The sequence below is a fragment of the Polyodon spathula genome, chromosome 24 (genome assembly GCF_017654505.1).
Source record: "Polyodon spathula isolate WHYD16114869_AA chromosome 24, ASM1765450v1, whole genome shotgun sequence".
Taxonomy (NCBI): Eukaryota; Metazoa; Chordata; class Actinopteri; order Acipenseriformes; family Polyodontidae; genus Polyodon; species Polyodon spathula.
The window spans coordinates 1,753,454-1,773,319 of NC_054557.1; the positions used below are offsets into that span (position 1 = coordinate 1,753,454).

At 40.4% G+C, this 19,866-nt stretch overlaps 1 protein-coding gene across 1 annotated transcript in view; it reads right to left on the reverse strand.

The window, feature by feature from the left end:
* The window catches only part of LOC121299184, a 34,230-nt gene that overhangs the window by 10,163 nt on the left and 4,201 nt on the right, over nt 1–19,866 (reverse strand). The window contains exons 2-4 of the mRNA XM_041226797.1: nt 18,962–19,781; nt 15,495–15,710; nt 14,791–14,978 (exon numbers count right to left, since the gene is read on the reverse strand). Coding sequence (XP_041082731.1) covers nt 14,791–14,978; nt 15,495–15,710; nt 18,962–19,355 — 798 coding nt within the window. The 5' untranslated portion in view covers nt 19,356–19,781. The remainder of the gene's footprint in view (nt 1–14,790; nt 14,979–15,494; nt 15,711–18,961; nt 19,782–19,866) is intronic.

The window sequence follows — 19,866 nt, forward strand, 5'->3', positions numbered from 1 at the left end:
ACAAATCAACCAGGAGTTTTTCAGTGTCACATTGGATGAGCAACAGTATACAGTTTAATGAGAGGGCTGGCCTCATCGTCACAGTTGGGCTGTGTTTTAGGAGTATGTTGGCAGATCACACACACTTGCGTTCTGTAAATATCCATTCTTATGCACTGCAGATAGATATGTTGTGTTATTTGCAGAGTTGTATGTTGTTTGTCTTAACTGATAACAGCTGCCTGTGGTTGCTTGTGTTGCCTTGCCCCTTCCACTGCTTGTAAGGGGGTGCAAGGGAATGCAGTGTTAGGGTTAAAAACCCAACATTGCATTTCCCTATTTTTGTCATTTTAATATCAACCCTAACTGATGCATTAACTAACTTTTTTGCAAAGAATATACACTAAGTGTACAAAACATTGGGAACATCTTCCTAATATTAAGTTGCACCCCCTTTTGCCCTCAGAACAGCCTCAATTTGTCAGGGCGTGGACTCTACAAGGTGTCGAAAGCATTCCACAGGGATGCTGGCCCATGTTGACTCCAATGCTTCCCACAGTTGTGTCAAGTTGGCAGGTAGTAGATCTCTACTCCAAATAGCTCGTTCCATCTCATCCCACAGATGCTCAATTGGATTGAGATCTGGTGACTGGGCAGGCTACTGCAGTAAGCCGAATTCACTGTCATGTTCGTGGAACCATTTCTGGACAATCTTAGTCTTGTGGCATGGCATTATCCTGCTGAAAAAATCCATTAGCAGATGGACACACTGCTGCCACAAAGCGATGCACCTGATTGGCAATGATGTTCAGATATCCTGTGGCATTCAAACGTTGCTCCACTTTTATCAAGGGGCCCAATGTGTGCCATAAAAACACACCCCACACCATCACACCACCACCACCAGCCTGCAATGTTGACACGCGGCATGATGGATGCATGTACTCGTGGTTTTCTCCATACTCTAGTCCTCCCATCAGCGTGAAACAGCAGGGACCGGGATTCATCAGACCAGGCAATGTTTTTCAAATCCTCCAGTGTCCAGTGTTTTTGTTCCTTAGCCCACTGCAACCGCAGTTTCTTGTGTTTTGCTGAAAAAAGTGGAACTCTGTTAGGTCGCCGGCTGCCATACCCCATCCGTGTCAAGGTATGACGAGTTGTGCGTTCTTTTATGGGTCTTTCGGCACCAATGTTGTACTGGACTGTCAGTTGACTAACTGTAGCCTGTCTGTTGCTCTGCACAATTTGTGTCTGCCTCTGTTGGCCTCTTTCATCAATGAGCCGTTTTTGACCACTGGCCTGCCGTTGGCTGGATGTCTTTTGGGTGGTGGACCATCCTTGACACATGCGGGAAACTGTTGAGCATGAAAAACCCAGCAGCATTGCAGTATTAGAAAGGGGATAAACTACTGTACCCCAAAGTCAAGGTCCTCTCTGTGGCATAGCTGAGGTTTAGCCTCTTTAGCAGGCTCGACAAAGTTGTACCGCTTGAATGTGGTGCTTCCTTTTCCCCTGGTAACAGCTTCCAGGACCACGTTCCACAAACCCCTCCATGCTTAGCTACAACACTTTTACACACAAAGCTCTTTGTGTTATTTTATCTGTCTGCTTTTCGAACACCACCCAGCAGTCCTGGGAAGAAATATTAGAATGATTTGTTAAATATATTTAAATACTTCAAATAAACGTACATGTGACTTGGAATATTGAAATGTTTTTAGATATATTTGAATTGATTGTAAATATTTAAATATTTCAACCATCGTCCATTAAAATTTGAACTATATTTCAATATTAACCTTGATTTACAAATATATCTGATTTATATATTTATAAATACTGTAAAATAACACAACACATATGGTAGTGTATTTCAACATTTATTTATACATGCACATATACAGGTAGAAGACAGTTCTATAATTTTCAAAACACCATAATAAGACACATTATTACTGGCATTATAGTGACAAAATTCATCAATCACATATTTCCCCACCACTGGAATAGGAACTGACATGAAAGAGAGCAATATGCTTTTCTTTGGAGTGGCATGTTAGGAAGATTGTGGAGCAAACCTGGCACACTTCTGCTGGAGAAGAGCTGTGGCTGTTAGTACCTGCTCTGGGTACCATGTAGCCATAAAGCAGGGGTCCAGTAGAGCTGCCAGCTTGTAGAGAGGCATCTGTTCATAAGGGGAGAGCTGCTTCTCCATGGATGCCTTGAGGGCAGTCACCAGCTGGGCATTGTATTTTGCATTAAATTTGCTCAGGAAGGTCCTTAGTCCAATGATGCTGGGAATGATATAGCTGGCAGAAACAATGTTGGAACCCTGGGTGAAGAGAGTGGCATCCTCAAACGGTTCCAGAACAGCCACAAGTTCATCGAGGCATTGGCTGTCTGCTGGGGTCAGCTGTACTGATGCATTGATCTGCTTGAGTTCATCTTGGTCAGCCCTCAAAATGGATCGCATCATCTTGATATTGGAGTTCCAGCGTACAGCAGTTGCAGGCTGAAGCTTTCTTTCTCCATGCAGAATGTCAGCTGCAATGGTTGATTTATGGGTGTGGGACACAAGAAAACCAGCTTTGGCAGGGGCTTTCCGGGATGCTTGGCACTTGGACAGGCCATCATTCACAACATGTTGCGTGACATGAGCAAAGCAGCCTTCACGAGGGGGGAGTACATCAAGGGATTCCACATCGTTAACTCTCTCCAACACAGTATCCTCATCCCCAATGTCAGTGTCACTATCACACAGACCCACCCCCTCAAATCCAGGCAGTCCAAACGTTTTTTTTTCATATTACTGACATTGTCAGTGATAACATTGGTAATTTTCCCTTTAAGCCCAAATTGGTTTATAGTCTCTTCAAACACAACACTGATGTTGTATCCTGTGTGACGCCCCTTAAACCTCTTAAAGGCCAGCAAGACATCATAGAGCTTCCAGTCAAAGATGAAATGGCCAGTGATGCCCAGGAAAGAGTTCATCTGGCGTGATGACCACATATCAACAGTGACACACACACTGGGTGCAGAGTGTAGCAGGGTGACAAGGTGACTATGGATACTGCTGTGCTTGGCATGAAGACACACTGTTGACAGGGTTTTGCTGCAGGGAACATTGTAGCTTGGATCCAGTGCCTCAACGAATATGCGGAAGCTGGGATGATCAACATGGGACAGTGGAGTAATGGTGTCAGCTATATAGTCTGCCAAGGCATTGGTGGCTCTCAGCTGACGAGGATGAGTAGAACTGTACTTCTTTGAAGTAGCAGTGGAAATGCTGGAGAGATGAGCATATGAGGAGGAAGACCGGGGTCGATCACGATCAGGCTTGTCAGTGGAGACGTCAGGATGATTCCTCTGAAATATTTGAAGATCACATTGAAGATACTACTTACAGTTATATAACATAGTAATATCTGTATTTGCAAATCAACCTTTGAATATGGACAATGTATGCTTCCACCAGCCCCATGTATGGAATTAAGGATTACTGATCTTTGTACATAGTGTTGGAATAGTCTAATAAAAGGGTAACATGATTCAGTAAAAAAAAAAGTTGCTAATAAAGGCACTTAACACTCAGTATCCATGTCAATAGTAATATCCCATGCAGTGCAGTTTGTTTTCATGCATGTATGTTTTCATACAAACTGCCTGGGAATTAAAATGGGCATGGATATTACTATTACACTGGACAAGGATATTACTATTACACTGGACATGGATATTACTATTACACTGGACATGGATATTACTATTACACTGGACATGGATATTAATATTACACTGGACATGGACATTGATATTACTATGGTTATGGATACTGAGTGGGAAGTGCCTTTATTACTGACTTCTGGAAATGATATAAGTTACCCTTTAATACATATCACTTTTAATAAATATCACTTTGTCTTTTGGATGTTGAATGTTTATTTGCTGAAAGCCGGGATTAGAGATGTTAAATGGAAACCCAAATAGTTTGTTCTACAAGAGACTTGCATTGCCTGCATGTGTTTCAAGTTGCTGAGCGAGTGTGGCCTGCTGTCTCCTCCATAGAGCGGCACAGCCGAGGTGGAGCTGCAGAAGGGAACTTCTCTGAAGATAACCCTGGACGACGCCTTCAATGAAAATGGCATGTCTGTATATTTGACCATTACTTTACAGAATCGTTTTTAACATCACCATTCTTTAATATATATATTACCTTCGTGGAGGCATGGTCTGAAGAGGGCATAAGCACTGCTAGGTTCTCAAAAAGTCCAAATAAATTAGAGTTCCCCTCAACTGTTAATCATTTTATCATCTAAATTCAAAGAAGTAGTAAAACACCCAGGAAGCTCATAGCCCATCAGTCTCTCCAAAAGCAAATCTAGCATGGGCATAAACAAGTTCAACTTGTCTTAAGTGAGGTTATAAATATTAGAATGACTTTTGAAATTGGAATTACTTTTTAGAACGTTTTCTAAAAACTATCAGCATTCTTGTGCACATGTAACTATTGAGTTGTTTCGTGTTCAAAGGGGGTAATAGCTGCATTTCAGAAATTGAGCTGATGAAATAAACGGGAGGTCTAGCAGGCCCCGGTTCTAGTTCTGTGATTTCACTTTTTCTTAGTTCTGTTTTTGTGGCTTTGGATTTCCTCCTGTACATCTGATTAACCCAGAGAAACAGAACGATTGTGCAGAAGCTTTGAAAAGGGAGAGAGGAATGTAATTATCATACAAACAGTCATTTAACAGGGTTCTCCCCAGGCATTTTCACCCAACTAAGTGACAGGTGCCCAGCCACAAAACTCAGGGTCCCTGTCTTGCAGCTGCCTTACAGACAACTGAGTGACTGCACTGCCAGCAGGCTCAATCTCTCTGGAATTATTGAAGCAAAACATAGTATTTAAGCCTGATCAGAATTTATTGAAGAATGTCATTGAAGCCAACGTCTAGTGGTATACCCCAAGTCAACTCTGGAATTCTCGGAGAAAAAAAAAGATAAAAGTTCTGGAATGGCCTTCGGAATCACCAGATCTCAATCCAATAGAAATGCTTTGGACTGATATGCAAAAAGCTGCAGCTACAAGAATTGTAAAGCACAATGTACGACATATTATTATTAATATCTGTATTTTTATATGGTGCCTTTCATTGTGGACCACCACCACAAAGCACTTTACAGAGGTAGGCTGTGAACTGTGCATTATATGCAGAGTCACTTACAATAGGATATTGATTCAACATCTCATCAGCAGGATGGAGCACAAGGAGGTTAAATGACTTGCTCAGGGTCAGACAGCGAGTGGCAGGTGGGATTTGAACTGGTAACCTTCTGGTTACAAGCCTTGGACTTTAACCACTGGACCACACTGCCTCACGATAGCACACAGTAATGTGTGAAAGCATTGTAAAGCACAGTATGTGAGCATTAATATTGGAAAAGCATCTAAAAGGTGCAACAAGATTACCATGTCAAATGACCTTGGTCATTTGTATAAGGTCTACAAGGTTGTATTATAACTAGGCTCACTACTTTTCGATATTAAAAATGGTAAAGCTTGTTAAACGTCAGATTCCCAAAAAATATGAGTTTGACCGAAATAAATTTATATAGGATCTGTAAAACCACTCGCCATTTATTTTCTTACCAAAAATAATCATTTAGAAATCATCTCTAGTTTGTTTAGTTTTTATACTTACTGTCTGTCCCATCTCCGTTCCGCTCTGAATGGCTGGGTGTTGCTGTCAGTCAACTCAGTGTCTGTTAATACTGTGGTTTCACTGTCACTGTCATTGTCATTTCACCCTGTTCTGACAGAACTCATTGCCCTTTAGCCATCAGACCAGCACCGACTGTGCACTTTCATTTGCCAGCTACAATGTCTATCATTCAATGCGCCGACTTTGCAATTAGTGGGTAAGGTGGAGGTAAGCTTTTGCTATAGGTATGGTGACAGTTAGCGGTTAGATTTAAAAATGTGGTGCAAGAGGAAAACAGCAAATGAGTATTGTGCAGAATACCCTGACTTTGAAGCGAAAACTGTAAAGAAACGTGGGACAGGACAGGAAGAAAATATCCTGGTATGTAAACTGGTATGTAACCGTGCAAAGCAGAAGTCACCGCAAAGGCAAACAGAATGGTTGAACACATGCAATCACAAGGTCATAAAAATATGAAGGATAGCACTTCTTTAAAAAGTGCAATGGAAGCTTGCTTGGTGAAAATTCAGGAAAAAAAAAGAAATAATCCAGTGCTAGTTTCCCCCATGATTTAATGCATGGTCTGTGTTTTGAAGAGATTCTGATCAATGCTACTAGTTGAGGGAGGTGTTGTGAAAATGGTATGAGTCCAGCTGAGCTGAAGCAGTAGGGTGGGGGGAGGGGGGAGCTGTGTCTCCGAATAACAAGTGCAAGTTAGTTCTGTTCAACTATCTGCTTTGTTCTGAGCATATTTTTACTAGTAAATGTATGCTATAAAAGTCTGTGTAATAAACGTTTATATGTTGTGTTTTCTGCAGTTTATTTGAGACTTTTTTTATTATTATGTAGGATCTTTATCTATAGAAGGCATAGCTCCGCATTGACCAAACGTCACTTCAATTTGAATGTTGTTCTATTAGAACGTTGGTGACCATGGTTTTGTTTCAAGCTGAATAACAAAGGGGTTTTGCAATAAATAAACAGTCCATTTTTTTTTAAAGCATAAAGGTCGATTTTTTTGAACTGAAAAATACAGATCGCAAAAAATGGTACTTTCTTTAAAAAATAAAGGTCGATATTAGCCGTAAATTTGGCAAAAAAATAATAATTGAACAGTAGCAAGCCTAATTATAACTGATGTTTATAACACTATTATTATTATTATTATTATTATTATTATTATTATTATTATTATTATTATTTAGTAATTTTAGCAGACATTATTCCTGTTGTATGAGGAGGTGGTTAAATGTCAGCAAAACTTGCAAAGCACATGTACAAAATGAAATTTACTGGTTGCATAAGTATTCAGCCCCTTAAGCCAATACTTGGTAGAAGCACCTTTTGCAGAAATTACTACTATGAGTCTTTTTGGATAGGCCTCTACTAGCTTTGCACAGTATGATGGTAAATTTTTTTCCCATTCTTCACTGGAAAATTGCTCCAGTTCTGATAAGTTTGTTGGGGATCGTCGATGGACTGCAATCTCTGCCTTAAGTCTCTGCATAAATTTTCAGTTGGATTCAAGTCAGGACTTTGACTGGGCCACTGAAGAACATTAATTATTTTCTTGTTCAACCACTCCAGTGTGGCTTTGGCTTTGTGCTTCAGGTCATTGTCCTGCTGAAATGTGAATTTCCTCCCCAGTTTCAGAGTCTTGGCTGACTCAAACAGGTTTTCCTCAAGGATTCACCTGAACTTTGCACCATCCATTCTCCCCTCTATCCTGACAAGCGTCCCAGTCCCTGCTGAAGAGAAGAATACCCATAACATGATGCTGCCACCACCATACTTGACAGTTGGGATGGTGTTGACTGGGTTATGTGCAGTGTTGGGCTCGCACGTAACGCTTGGAATTTACATTGAAAAATTACATTTTTGTCTCGTCCGACCACAAAACCTTTTTCCACATGTCCGCAGTATCGCCTACATGCTTTTTTTTTTTTTTTCGCATACTCCATACATGCTTTAAGATGAGGCTTTTTGAGTAATGGCTTCTTTCTTGCCACCCGTCCATACAGGCCAGCTTTGTGTAGGGACTGGCTTATTGTTGATGTTTGAACACTGACTCCCATCTCAGACACAGACCTTTGCAGATCTCTCAGGGTCATTGTTGGCTTCAGGAGTGAAATCCTGAAGCAGTTTTCTGCTTGCCCGGCTGCTCAGTTTGGGAGGGCGACCTGATCTGGGTAGTGTCTGGGTGGTATTAATGATGGACTTCACTGTGCTGAGAGGGATAATCAATGCCTTTGAAATTTCTTGTACCCGTCTCCTGCTCTGTGCCTCTCTATCACTTTATCCCTGCCTAGTTTTGAAAGCTCTTTGGTCTTCATGGCTGCTTTGTTGGATCACTATGGGAGTTGCAGCTTGAAAGTCTTTACATACCAGAGGGAAATTATCTACAAGTTAAACCACTTTGAGAACACATAGGCTGAAACTATTTCACTAATTTTGACCTTTCAAACATATTATTTGCATCTGAGCTGATTTAGGGCTGCAGGAGCAAAGGGGTTGAATACTTATGCAACTGAGATTAATCTGTTTTTCTCTTAATCTGTGTATTCTATATGCATTTTTTAATCAATATGGAGTAGTTTGTGTAGATTCTACATGTAAAGTCTAATTTGAAAGCATCGTGGCGTACGCTCAGGTGCCAACAAAATGTGAAAACTTTGCAGGGGGGTGAATACTTCTGCAAACCACTGTATGTCAGTTTGGGGAATAAACTTTGTTTTCCCTGCAACAGTTGACCCTGCTTTAACCCTTTGAGTAGTGAGTTTTAAAATGTTTTGATGGACCCACCGGAGTGAGTTTTTTTAAAAAATTTTCATAGTTTTTCATATTTACACTCCTCACATCGAAACATTTGTTAGTAGGCCTATTAGCAATTTATTACACAATGAAAATATGTAAACAACTATTTCTTATAATAAACAAAACAAATAAATATTAATCATTATTTTGTCATAACGAAAGGTTTTGACAAAAATAACAGGTAATCAATAAACAGCAATCAGGATCAACAACACATCCTGAAAACAAAAACAAGAGAGAGAGAGAGAGAGAGAGAGAGAGAGAGAGAGAGAGAGAGAGAGAGAGAGAGAGAGAGAGAGAGAGAGAAAGAAAGGTATACATCACATCCGGGTAAACATGTGGTGAGGGTGGATGAAGGCAGTGAGGAAAACGTAGGACAGTGATCCTTGTCATGTTGTCTGAGTTTGGGCCACTCGATGTTGAAGGTAAATATTCTTCACTGATATTTTCACTAACACCTGATTCAGTAGAAGAAATTAAATCGAAATTCAATATAATTTCCAGTACTTCTTTCCCACAGAGCATTTCTCGCCGTTTTCCAGACATTGTTGACATTTTGTGACTGGGTTTGTTGTGTGTAATAAATATCTTACACATCCATAAATATCTGGCAGATGGCGCAAGAGACCACTACAAGGTGTTACAGACACCTAGAGTTACTATATCAGATTGTCAGCAGTTATGTAGACTCAGTAATTCAAGTTCAAAGTTCAAGTTCAAAGCTCAAAATGTGCAGAATGTACCGGTACGTTCTACTCACTGGGGACCATTAAGGGCATAATAATAGGAGCATGCTATAGACCGCCAGATTCAGACGGTGAGCAAAATAATCTGTTATACAATGACATTAGAAATGCGTGTAGCGAAGGAGAAGCCATACTAATGGGGGATTTCAACTTCCCCCATATAAAATGGGAAAACCCGTGGGTAGCACGAAGGATGAAATAGAAATGGTGGAAATGACAAATGACTGCTTCCTAACACAATTTGTCAAGGCACCGACTATTGGGGAGGTATGCCTTGATTTAGTCTTTTCAAATAACGAAGATAGAATAACTAAAACAGAGGTCAGAGAACCACTGGCAAACTCAGACCACAACATGGTCTCATTTGAAGTGTTTTTTAAAACCCCCAAAATAAAAGACTAAAGCTAAGGTTTACAATTTTAGAAAAGCAAACTATGAAGGTATGAAACAGAGACTAACAGAAGTAGATTGGAGTAAAATAGAGAAATCATCCACAGAAAAAGGATGGTTGTTCTTCAAAAATGTAGTACTAGAGGCGCAAAACAATTACATCCCTAAAGTAGACAAATCTAAATGTAAAACTAAATTGCCAAAATGGTTTAATAGATCAATTAAAAAAAATATTCAGCGAAAAAAAGGCACTTTACAGAGCGTTAAAAAAGGAGCAAAAAGAAAGTACACAGAAAGAGTACACGGAACTGCAAACGCAAGTCAAAAAGGAAGTTAGAAAGGCCAAGAGAGAAATAGAAATGAACATTGCTAAGGGGGCTAAAACCAATTCCAAAATGTTTTTCCAGTATTACAACAGCAAGAGAACATTCAAAGAGGAGGTTCAATGTTTAAGCGATACAAACGGCAAAATCGTAGATGAAGAAAAAAAAAAAGCAAATATATTAAATTATTACTTTTCACAAGGTTTTACAAAGGAAGATACTGACAACATGCCCCACATGTCATCCAGTTCCTATCCAGTTTTAAATAACTTTAGTATAACTGAGGCAGAAGTGTTAAAGGGACTAGGAGCTCTTAAAATAAACAAATCCCCTGGGCTGGATGAGATCCTCCCAATGGTACTCAAAGAAATGAAAGAAGTTATTTACAAACTGCTAACCAAGATCATGCAGCAGTCTCTTGACACAAGGGTAGTACCGACAGACTGGAAAATTGCAAACGTTATACCGATCCACAAAAAGGGAAGCAAAACTGAACCACGTAACTACAGACCAGTAAGCCTGACTTCTATTATATGTAAACTTATGGAAACTACAATAAGATCCAAAATGGAAAATTACCTATATGGTAACAGGGTCCTGGGAGACAGTCAACAAGGTTTTAGGAAAGGGAGATCATGTCTAACTAACTTGCTTGACTTTGGTTTATTTAGATTTCCAGAAAGCTTTTGACAAAGTCCCGCACAAAAGATTAATTCTCAAACTGAACGCAGTTGGGATTCAAGGAAACGCATGTACATGGATTAGGGAGTGGTTAACATGTCGAAAACAGAAAGTACTGATTAGAGGAAAAACCTCAGAATGGAGTGTGGTAACCAGTGGTGTACCACAGGGATCAGTATTAGGTCCTCTGCTATTCCTAATCTACATTAATGATTTAGATTCTGGTATAGTAAGCAAACTTGTTAAATTTGCAGATGACACAAAAATAGGAGGAGTGGCAAACACCCCTTTGCAGTAGCAAAGGTCATTCAAAATGATCTAGACAAGATTCAAAACTGGGCAGACACATGGCAAATTACATTTAATAGAGAAAAGTGTAAGGTACTGCACACTGGAAATAAAAATGTGCATTATAAATATCATATGGGAGATACTGAAATTAAAGAGGGAATCTGTGAAAAAGACCTAGGAGTTTTTGTTGACTCAGAAATGTTTTCATCTAAACAATGTGGGGAAGCTATAGAAAAGGCCAACAAGATGCTCGGATACATTGTGAAAAGTGTTGAATTTAAATCAAGGGAAGTAATGTTAAAACTGTACAATGCACTAGTAAGACCTCTTCTTGAATATTGTGTTCAGTTCTGGTCACCTCACTATAAAAAAGATATTGCTGCTCTAGAAAGAGTGCAAAGAAGAGCGACCAGAATTATTCCAGGCTTAAAAGGCATGTCATATGCAGACAGGCTAAAAGAATTGAATCTGTTCAGTCTAAGACTACGCAGCGACCTAATTCAAGCATTCAAAATTCTAAAAGGTATTGACAATGTCGACCCAAGGGACTTTTTTGACCTGAAAAAAGAAATAAGGACCAGGGGTCACAAATGGAGATTAGACAAAGGGGCATTCAGAACAGAAAATAGGAGGCACTTTTTAACACAGAGAATTGCGAGGGTCTGGAATCAACTCCCCAGTAATGTTGTTGAAGCTGACACCCTGGGATCCTTCAAGAAGCTGCTTGATGAGATTCTGGGATCAATAAGCTACTAACAACCAAACGAGCAAGATGGGCCGAATGGCTTCCTCTCGTTTGTAAACTTTCTTACATTCTTATGTAATTAAATGATGTACCGGTATGTTCGTACTACTCAAAGGGTTAATACAAAATTCATGCTACATACTATTTTACATAATGGTAAGGGTGCTCTTAGATTACTGTGCCTGCTTTTTTGGCTGAAGAGATATTATCAGCTATCATCTAACTATGGAATCTTGTGCAATTAAATCATACTTAAACTCCTGATGGTAAACAATGTAACTAAATCAAGACAGAACTTTATTTAGCACTCTACGATTTGACTGGCGAAAGATAATGGCTTCAGCACGCAGAATCTGCAATGAAAGAATGGCAATGAATGAATAATGATGATGATGATGAAGATGATGATGATGATGATGATAATTGCAATTGCAGATAACTTATGAACTGTGAGGGCACTCGGGGCCCGAGTGAAAGATAAATTTGGCCGGAGGTCTCGTCCGTGGGTGCCCCATGGCTGCCTGCGTGAGGCCAGTGAGAAAATATGAACAGTTACATGCATTCCAGTGCCGCAGATAGGAAATGGCTATGGGCCACCTCCCCCTAAAAAGACGAGACTGTCTAACCATGAATGAATAATAATAAATAATTAACGCACTCCATGGAGGCGCCCTGCCACCTATCCCCCAAATACTGAATTGAATGAAAATCAGCAGCTGAGACACGATCCGTCCTACAGAGCATGAGAAGAAAGCCCAGCCTCTCCAACCCGACCACTCACCCCGCAGAACTAAATACGAACCCCCTATTCACATAATTTCATTTTTTAGGGGGAAACCTCAGAGAATCCGTGGCTGAAGGCAGCCCTTCCTCCAGGCTTTTTGCGGTCACTCCCGTTTCAGCCTCCTAGCACTTGACTGAGCAGCCGAAACAAAAAGAAGCGACATGAAAGAATAACACACAGAGCTTTTATGCGCTTGCTGATGACGTTTTGGTTAGAAGCAGATTCTCTTGCAGAAAAGCAACCAATTTTACAATTTTTCAAAGATAACTTTTTTCCATTTGGTACAGTAACCTTTTCAATTCCTTGTTTGTTTAATTATTGTGCTTCTTCTTGCATTACAGACCTTCATTAATTATTTTCTTTATTTTAAGTTTCCAGGGCATTTTGTTAATGGCACATGTGCAATACACAAACCTTAAGTGTATTTATTTGTTATGGTTCTTGTTCTATGTTTCTTAAATGCAACTGTTCATTTTAAGGTATTTTTTTACACAACAGTACTGACACGTTTGGTCACCATCACAACTTTTTGCAAGAAACTGGGGTTCCCGTATTTTGCTGGTGTTAACACAACACCTCTCTGCACTTACAAGTATTTTTATTCGACCAAATTGTTATGTCGCATTCGTAAATATTGGCACTTGCTTTTAAAGGGAGAGGCAGCATTTTTGTGCCTATCCCCTGAAAAACAGCTGTTAAAATGTTTTTTTGTATTTGCATTTGTAACCATTTTAGGCGCAGTCTGGAACCCTGCATCCTAATTTCTCATTTCTCTGCGATTCAATGGTACAAACTGATTGATACATTATGATGGTGCAACTGAGGGAGCATTGTTTTTTGAGGAATCCTACCGTCATAGAGAACTGTCAGTGCGTACCAGTGGCAAGCCTGTCATGTATCAGTAAACGTACAGGTTGAAAACCACTGGTGTAACTCATACTGTATTACACGGATCTGCAAGCAAAAATCAAGAAAAAGAAGACAAATCAGAGCAAGCAGACTATCACAGTCTCTATCTTCAGAGAACTGACTGAATCCTCTTAATGTGGAAGGGTCTGGTTTAGTGTGCTGCAATCACTACTAAACTTGCTCTAGTTTAACTGAGGATCCCAATGAGCTAATGAACTTTAGGTAAATGATCAACAATGGTACTTATGTTAGTCCAAGTGGATCAAACTCACTTACTCACCCTGCCAGGCATATCAAGTACACTGCATCTGGCACGCTGATCTAGTTTAACTGATGAACTCTAGGCATGCTGCAATTGACCCTTATCTGTCAAAGTCAGTTTGTAAACTTCTTAAAACCAAATGAATCAAAAACAAACAGATAGTATTTTAACCTGTTCATGGCAAACAAGACATTTTGACTGACATGCCCTTAAGGGTTCGCTGTAAATTGTATCTTCACCTACAATGAATAATAATAATAATAATAATAATAATAATAATAATAATAATAATAATAAGTGAAACCACTTAGTCACGCGCTGTACATTGTCACCACATTGAAATGCCCTGTCAGTATACAGTGGGAGTGAAAAGGAAAAGCTCCTGATAATATCACTCAGATTTATCAGATATTCAGCCGATTTGACACTGTGTGCTCGATCACATTTCTTGTCTTTATTTCACAGCGTGTGCTCGATCACAATTCTTGTCATTCTCATTTCACAGCGTGTGCTCGATCACAATTCTTGTCATTTTCATTTCACAGTGTGTGCTCGATCACACTTCTTGTCATTCTCATTTCACAGCGTGTGCTCGATCACACTTCTTGTCATTCTCATTTCACAGCGTGTGCTCGATCACACTTCTTGTCATTCTCATTTCACAGCGGAATCGATAAAGCATTAAACTACAGCACATTGAAAACCCCTTGCTCGCCACAGTTTGAAACATTAGGTTATTTGTATGTTTTTTATTAAGATCAGCATTTGGAAAATGTAACACTGAACTTTGTGCATTAGTCCATATTTACTGTATTCTATTTAGTTACATTTCCTGTATGATCAAATAATAACGTGTAGCATTTCGTTTTAGACGACTGCCTTCTATAGTGACCTAATTTTCAGAGTGTGACACCTGCTGGTGAAACATTGTATTTCAATAGTAATCTGTGACAAACCAATTTGCAGTCAGAAAACGCACTCTAATGTGCTGAAGATGCAGGGCAAGTTTACTAAATTGCATTTTGCATTGACCTCAGTTTTACCGTGGATCACAACATGCCATACTTGAACACTGTTACAGTTGGCCACGGCTACCACTGTATGTTTCTAGGTAGCACTGGTAGAGAGAATGAGCCACTGCAGAGGAATTGCAGTGTCTGTACTCACCGAGCAGAAGGCTAGCTGCTCTCCGTGGTGTAAGAGTGGATTTATGTAGCTGGATGACTGCGCTCCCACGATCTCCATGTATTCCATGGTGTGTCTCCTCTGCAAGTGCTTCTCCAGGTAATGTGCCGTTGTGAAGGTGTACTGGCAGTACGGACAGGGTTGGGACTGCTGCACAGGGTCCATGGTCACTGCAGGAATAGAATACACACAGAGTGTCACTGCCTGGGGCTCCAAGTCCAGCTCACAGTGTAGATCAACACACCACACCGTGGGCTGGAGACACACCAATTGCACCAATCTTTGTGAAAGGAAAAGTAGTTTTTCTTTTATTTCCAAATGGTATTTTGGAGTAGTGACCCTTATAAAACACGCCCAGTGCCTCTGTGTAGAATAATTTGTGCAATGTAATAATTTAAGTCAAATTATAAGAGTCTGCAAAGCAAAAGTTGCACTAAATTTGTGGCCCTGGAAATTCTCTAACCTGAATGTGGAAGTGAAGGAGAAGTTGCAGGTTTGTTAAGCTGCTGAACTTTAAGAGAACTGTCCCGGCCATACAAAAACAAATCACAAACTATTTGAGGAGCAGCACTCGGAGCTACTCAGAACGACTGCAAACACATTAGCCAGGTAATAGAGAATCATGTGACAGTGTCATCTGACGCTACTTGTTCTTTAGCTGTGACCACCCCAGCTCCATGACTCACATGAGTCCTCCAATTCGATGCTGACACTGTTCATGTCAGGCTCTTCGGTTTTAATGTGGTCGAACTGGAACTCAAAGGAGTCTTGGTCCTGGTCAGAGCCGTGCTCAGTGCTTTTCACTGGGAACTCTTCAATCTCTGAAGCCTCCTCTTTAATATCGATTGCTTCCTGTGTAGTGTGGGCAGACTCCACCCTCACACTGGCACAGGCAACGGGGCCTGCAAAAAAGCAAAGCTGTTAAAGCTGTTACATGCGCTACTAGATATAAGGGGGGGGGGGGGGGGGGGGGGGGGGTAATCTAAAACACTTGCAATATGTGACACTTGTTTAAATGGGCTTCTGTTACCCCTGATATGCATGTATTTTGTTTTCAAGCCGTATCTTCTGGTACCCCTGGTATGCATGTATTCTTTGTTCAAGTCGTATCTTCTGGCACCCCGGATATGCGTGTATTCTGTTCAAGCTGTATTTTTTGTTACCCCTGATATGCGTGTATTCTGTGTTCAAGTCAAATCTTCTGGTACCCATGATATGCGTGTAATCTGTGCTCAAGCTGTATCTTTTGGTACCCCTGGTATGTGTGTATTTATGATGCCATGAAAAACAGGCTGCAATCCAGAAATCTACTCAAAAGTAGGGTTGCCACGGGAGTGTCCGACATGCTCAATTCTCACCAGCCTTTTAAGTTGTTGTAGCCAGTGCATTCTGCCAACTGCTTTACAAATTCATTTAAGTATTCGTGTTTCTGTGTAATTTATATACAGTCAATTCATGTTAATGAACTCAGATGAGATAAATTTCCTGATACTATGAATTGTCTACATGGTCTCGGACAAATTTAGCTGTGGCTTTGTGTAAATTAGTGCTTGTAACATGAATTCCCAGACGAACTTCCTGAGGGGGAAAAACAATGTAAATAAAACAAACCAGCCATTCAAACTGCTAGGTGTAAATGTATTCAGTTGCATCCAGATTACAGCCTTGGCTCTGTATTTCAGTGCTTTTCTGGGACTACTGATCCAATGATGCATTTCAAGTTGCCATAGTGCTCACACGTCAATATAATTTCTGTAAAGCAGCACAAAAACACAAACAATCCTTGTGGCAAAAGTGTTGAAAGGGTTGGACCACCATACAAGAAAATAAAAGATGTTGCTGCAGATTTCAAAACACTGGCAACCATTCTGAAAAACAGGGCTACAGCAATACAGGTGTATGAACAGCAAACTGTGGATGCACGTCAGCAGCGTTTCTGATTTGTGCAATACCCCGATGTTGAGGACACCTTGCTTCTCTTGATCAGGATGTGACCGGCAGGTTTCAGGTGCAGTCCATTTGCTATGTATACCTTTTAACATTATTTTCAGTAACACACACAGTACATTTAAATGTATAATACTTTGGCTTCAGTGCTACAGTAACTTCATCAGTATGAATTTGTCTTTGGTCCCTTGAAATTAGTTTTAATGAGAATGGAATTTATACATGTGTGTATCTATGTATATACAGTGCCTATAGGAAGTTTTTACCCCCCTTGGACATTTTCACAGTTTGTTGTGTTACAACCTGAAATCTTGATGCTTTTAAATGGGAATTTGATTTCCACTGATTTATACAATCTACTCAACACCTTGAAGAGGCAAGAGAATTTTTATTGTCAAACAACAGTTAATGAAAAAAAAAAAAACTGAAATGTCTTGGTTAGATAAGTATTCACCCCCCTGAGTCAATACTTGGTAGAAAAACATTTGGCAGCAATTACAGCTGTGAGTCTTTTGGGGTAAGTCTCTACCAGGTTTGCACATCTGGATCGTGCAATATTCGCCCATTCTTCTTTGGTAAAATTGTTGGATGGGGATCATTGGTGAACAGCAATCTTCAAGTCTTGCCACAGATTCTCAATCGGATTCAAGTCTGAGCTTTGTCTGGGCCACACTAGGACATTCACTTTCTTGTTTTTAAGCCACTCCAGTGTGGCTTTCGCTGTGTGCTTGATTGTCCAGATGAATAGTGAATCTCCATCCCAGTCTTAGGTCTTCCTCAAGGACTTGCCTGTATTTAGCTCCATCCATTTTGCCCTCTACCCTGACAAGCTTCCCAGTCCCTGCCGATGAAAAGCATCCCCATAGCATGATGCTGCCATTACCATGCTTCACAGTAGGGATGGTGTTACCTGGGTGATATGCTGTGTTGGGTTTGCACCAAACACAACACTTTGCATTTAGGCCAAATAGTTCAATTTTTGTTTCATTGGATCACAGAATCTTTTGCCACATCTTTTTAGAGTCCCCCACATGCCTTTTTACAAATCCAAAGTGGGATTTTACATGGGCTTTTTTCAGAAATGGCTTCCTTCTTGCCACTCTTCCATACAGGCCAGATTTGTGGAGTACCTCAGCTATTTGTGACACATGGACAGTTTCTCCCATCTCAGCCATGGAATGCTGTAGGTCTTTCAGAGTTGTCATTGGCCTCTTTGTGGCTTCTCTGACCAATGCCTTTCTTACCCAGCTGCTCAGTTTGGGAGGATGGCCTGCTCTAAGCAGATTCTGGGTAGTGCCGCATACCTTCTACTTTTTAATGATCGACTTGACTGTGCTCCATGGGATAGTCAATGCCTTTGAAATCTTTTTATACCCCTCCCCTGATCTGTGCCTTTCCACAACATTATCCCAGAGTTTTTTTGAAAGCTTCTTGGTCTTCATAGCATATCTTTGCTTTGAATGCACTACCCAACTGTGGGACCTTACAGAGACAGGTGTATTTAATCTGAAATTATGTGAACCACTTTTATTGCACACAGATGGACTTCATTTAACTTATTGTGTGAATTTGGAAGGCAATTGGTTGCACCTGAGCTTATTTAGAGTGTCATAGCAAAGTGGGTGTATACTTATCTAATGAAGACTTTTCAGGTTTTTATTTTTAATTTGTTGGAAGTGTTTTTACTGCAGTATTTTTTCTGTTGTATTCACTATTCCTGATACGGCACAGTAAATGAGACTTACATTGTGTTAAATAACACATAGTATATTTAGCGCTTCTCATTCATTTGCATTGAATTAATTGTTGAATGATGTAAATCAGCCTGTGAAACACCAGCAACGAGGTCTCTGATATTCATCAGTGGTTCACTAAGGGCTGGTTAATGTGCCACTGTCTTTACTACATGCAAAAATGACCACCGAGGGGAAGCAGGCTCTAATGATTTAAAAACACATTTCAGTGGCCTTTTCTCAAATTTAAACCTGCACCTTCCTAGACTCACTCACAGCAATTGTGCATAGTAATGGAAACAAATGTAGATGTACTTTGAGCATGTGTAGCTGTTCCAAGGACTATGAACTGTGTGTGTTATTTTGGAAATGTAGTAAAAACACATATACAGCTATTATGGCGTTTCCTTATCAGACACAATGAATCGCTCCAAACAGATTAAACAATGGCACACAATGCATATCCCACTTACCTTCCAGGACAGGCCGATTCTGGATCCTGGAAGTGTCCTGGAGTTGCTCTGGCTGCAGGATGCTCTCCACCAGGGTCTCCAGGGGGCTGAGGTGCTCCTTCGAGGCATCATGTTTAGCTAGCTTCTCCTTGGTTTTCCTTTTAAAGTCTGCCCAGCGTTTTTTGAGAATCTCCACAGTGCGCTGGCAAACCCCCAGGGCATTAATGCGGCTCAACATAGCCTCCCAGATGGCCTGCTTGCTGGACAGAGGGGTTTTGTTGGAGAGTGGGCCCAACAAGACATCATAATTATTGACCACCTCAGTGACCAGTATCTCCAACTCTTGTGAGGAGAACTTCATAAGGCGCAGTCGTGCCTTCTGAGAACCAGCAGAGATGGATGCCTGCTCAGCCATTGTTCATAAAGACTGGAGCTCCAGCACACAGGGATTGCAGGGCTGCAGTATCCTGATGGGCAAAGAACACAGTGGAATGCTGGGCCTTTTTATACTATTCCCCAGCCAGAAAGCAGGCTGCAATTTACAATGTAATTGTTCTAATGCATAGTAAAATACAGAGGATTAACTGGTGGTAAATGCTAATGAGAATTTAGTGCATGGTATATATTTCCAGCAAAAACTTTGATCAATACCGCAGTAAACTGGACCAAATACCATGCAGTGCGCTAAACAGTTAGTACTTAGTAAAAAGGGAAAAAACAGGCATCAGGTGTATTTGAGCTTGCCAAAGATATCTGTAACACCAAGTGTCTTCATAGAAGCAAGATCCAGCAGCATCAAAAATCAAGCTTTATACAGCTCTGGCCAAAAGTGTTGCATCACCTTAGAATTTAAGATTGAGACAAAAAGAAAACAACAAAAAAAAAACATCATTAGATCTTTTATTTAACATCATGCAATCAAAGAA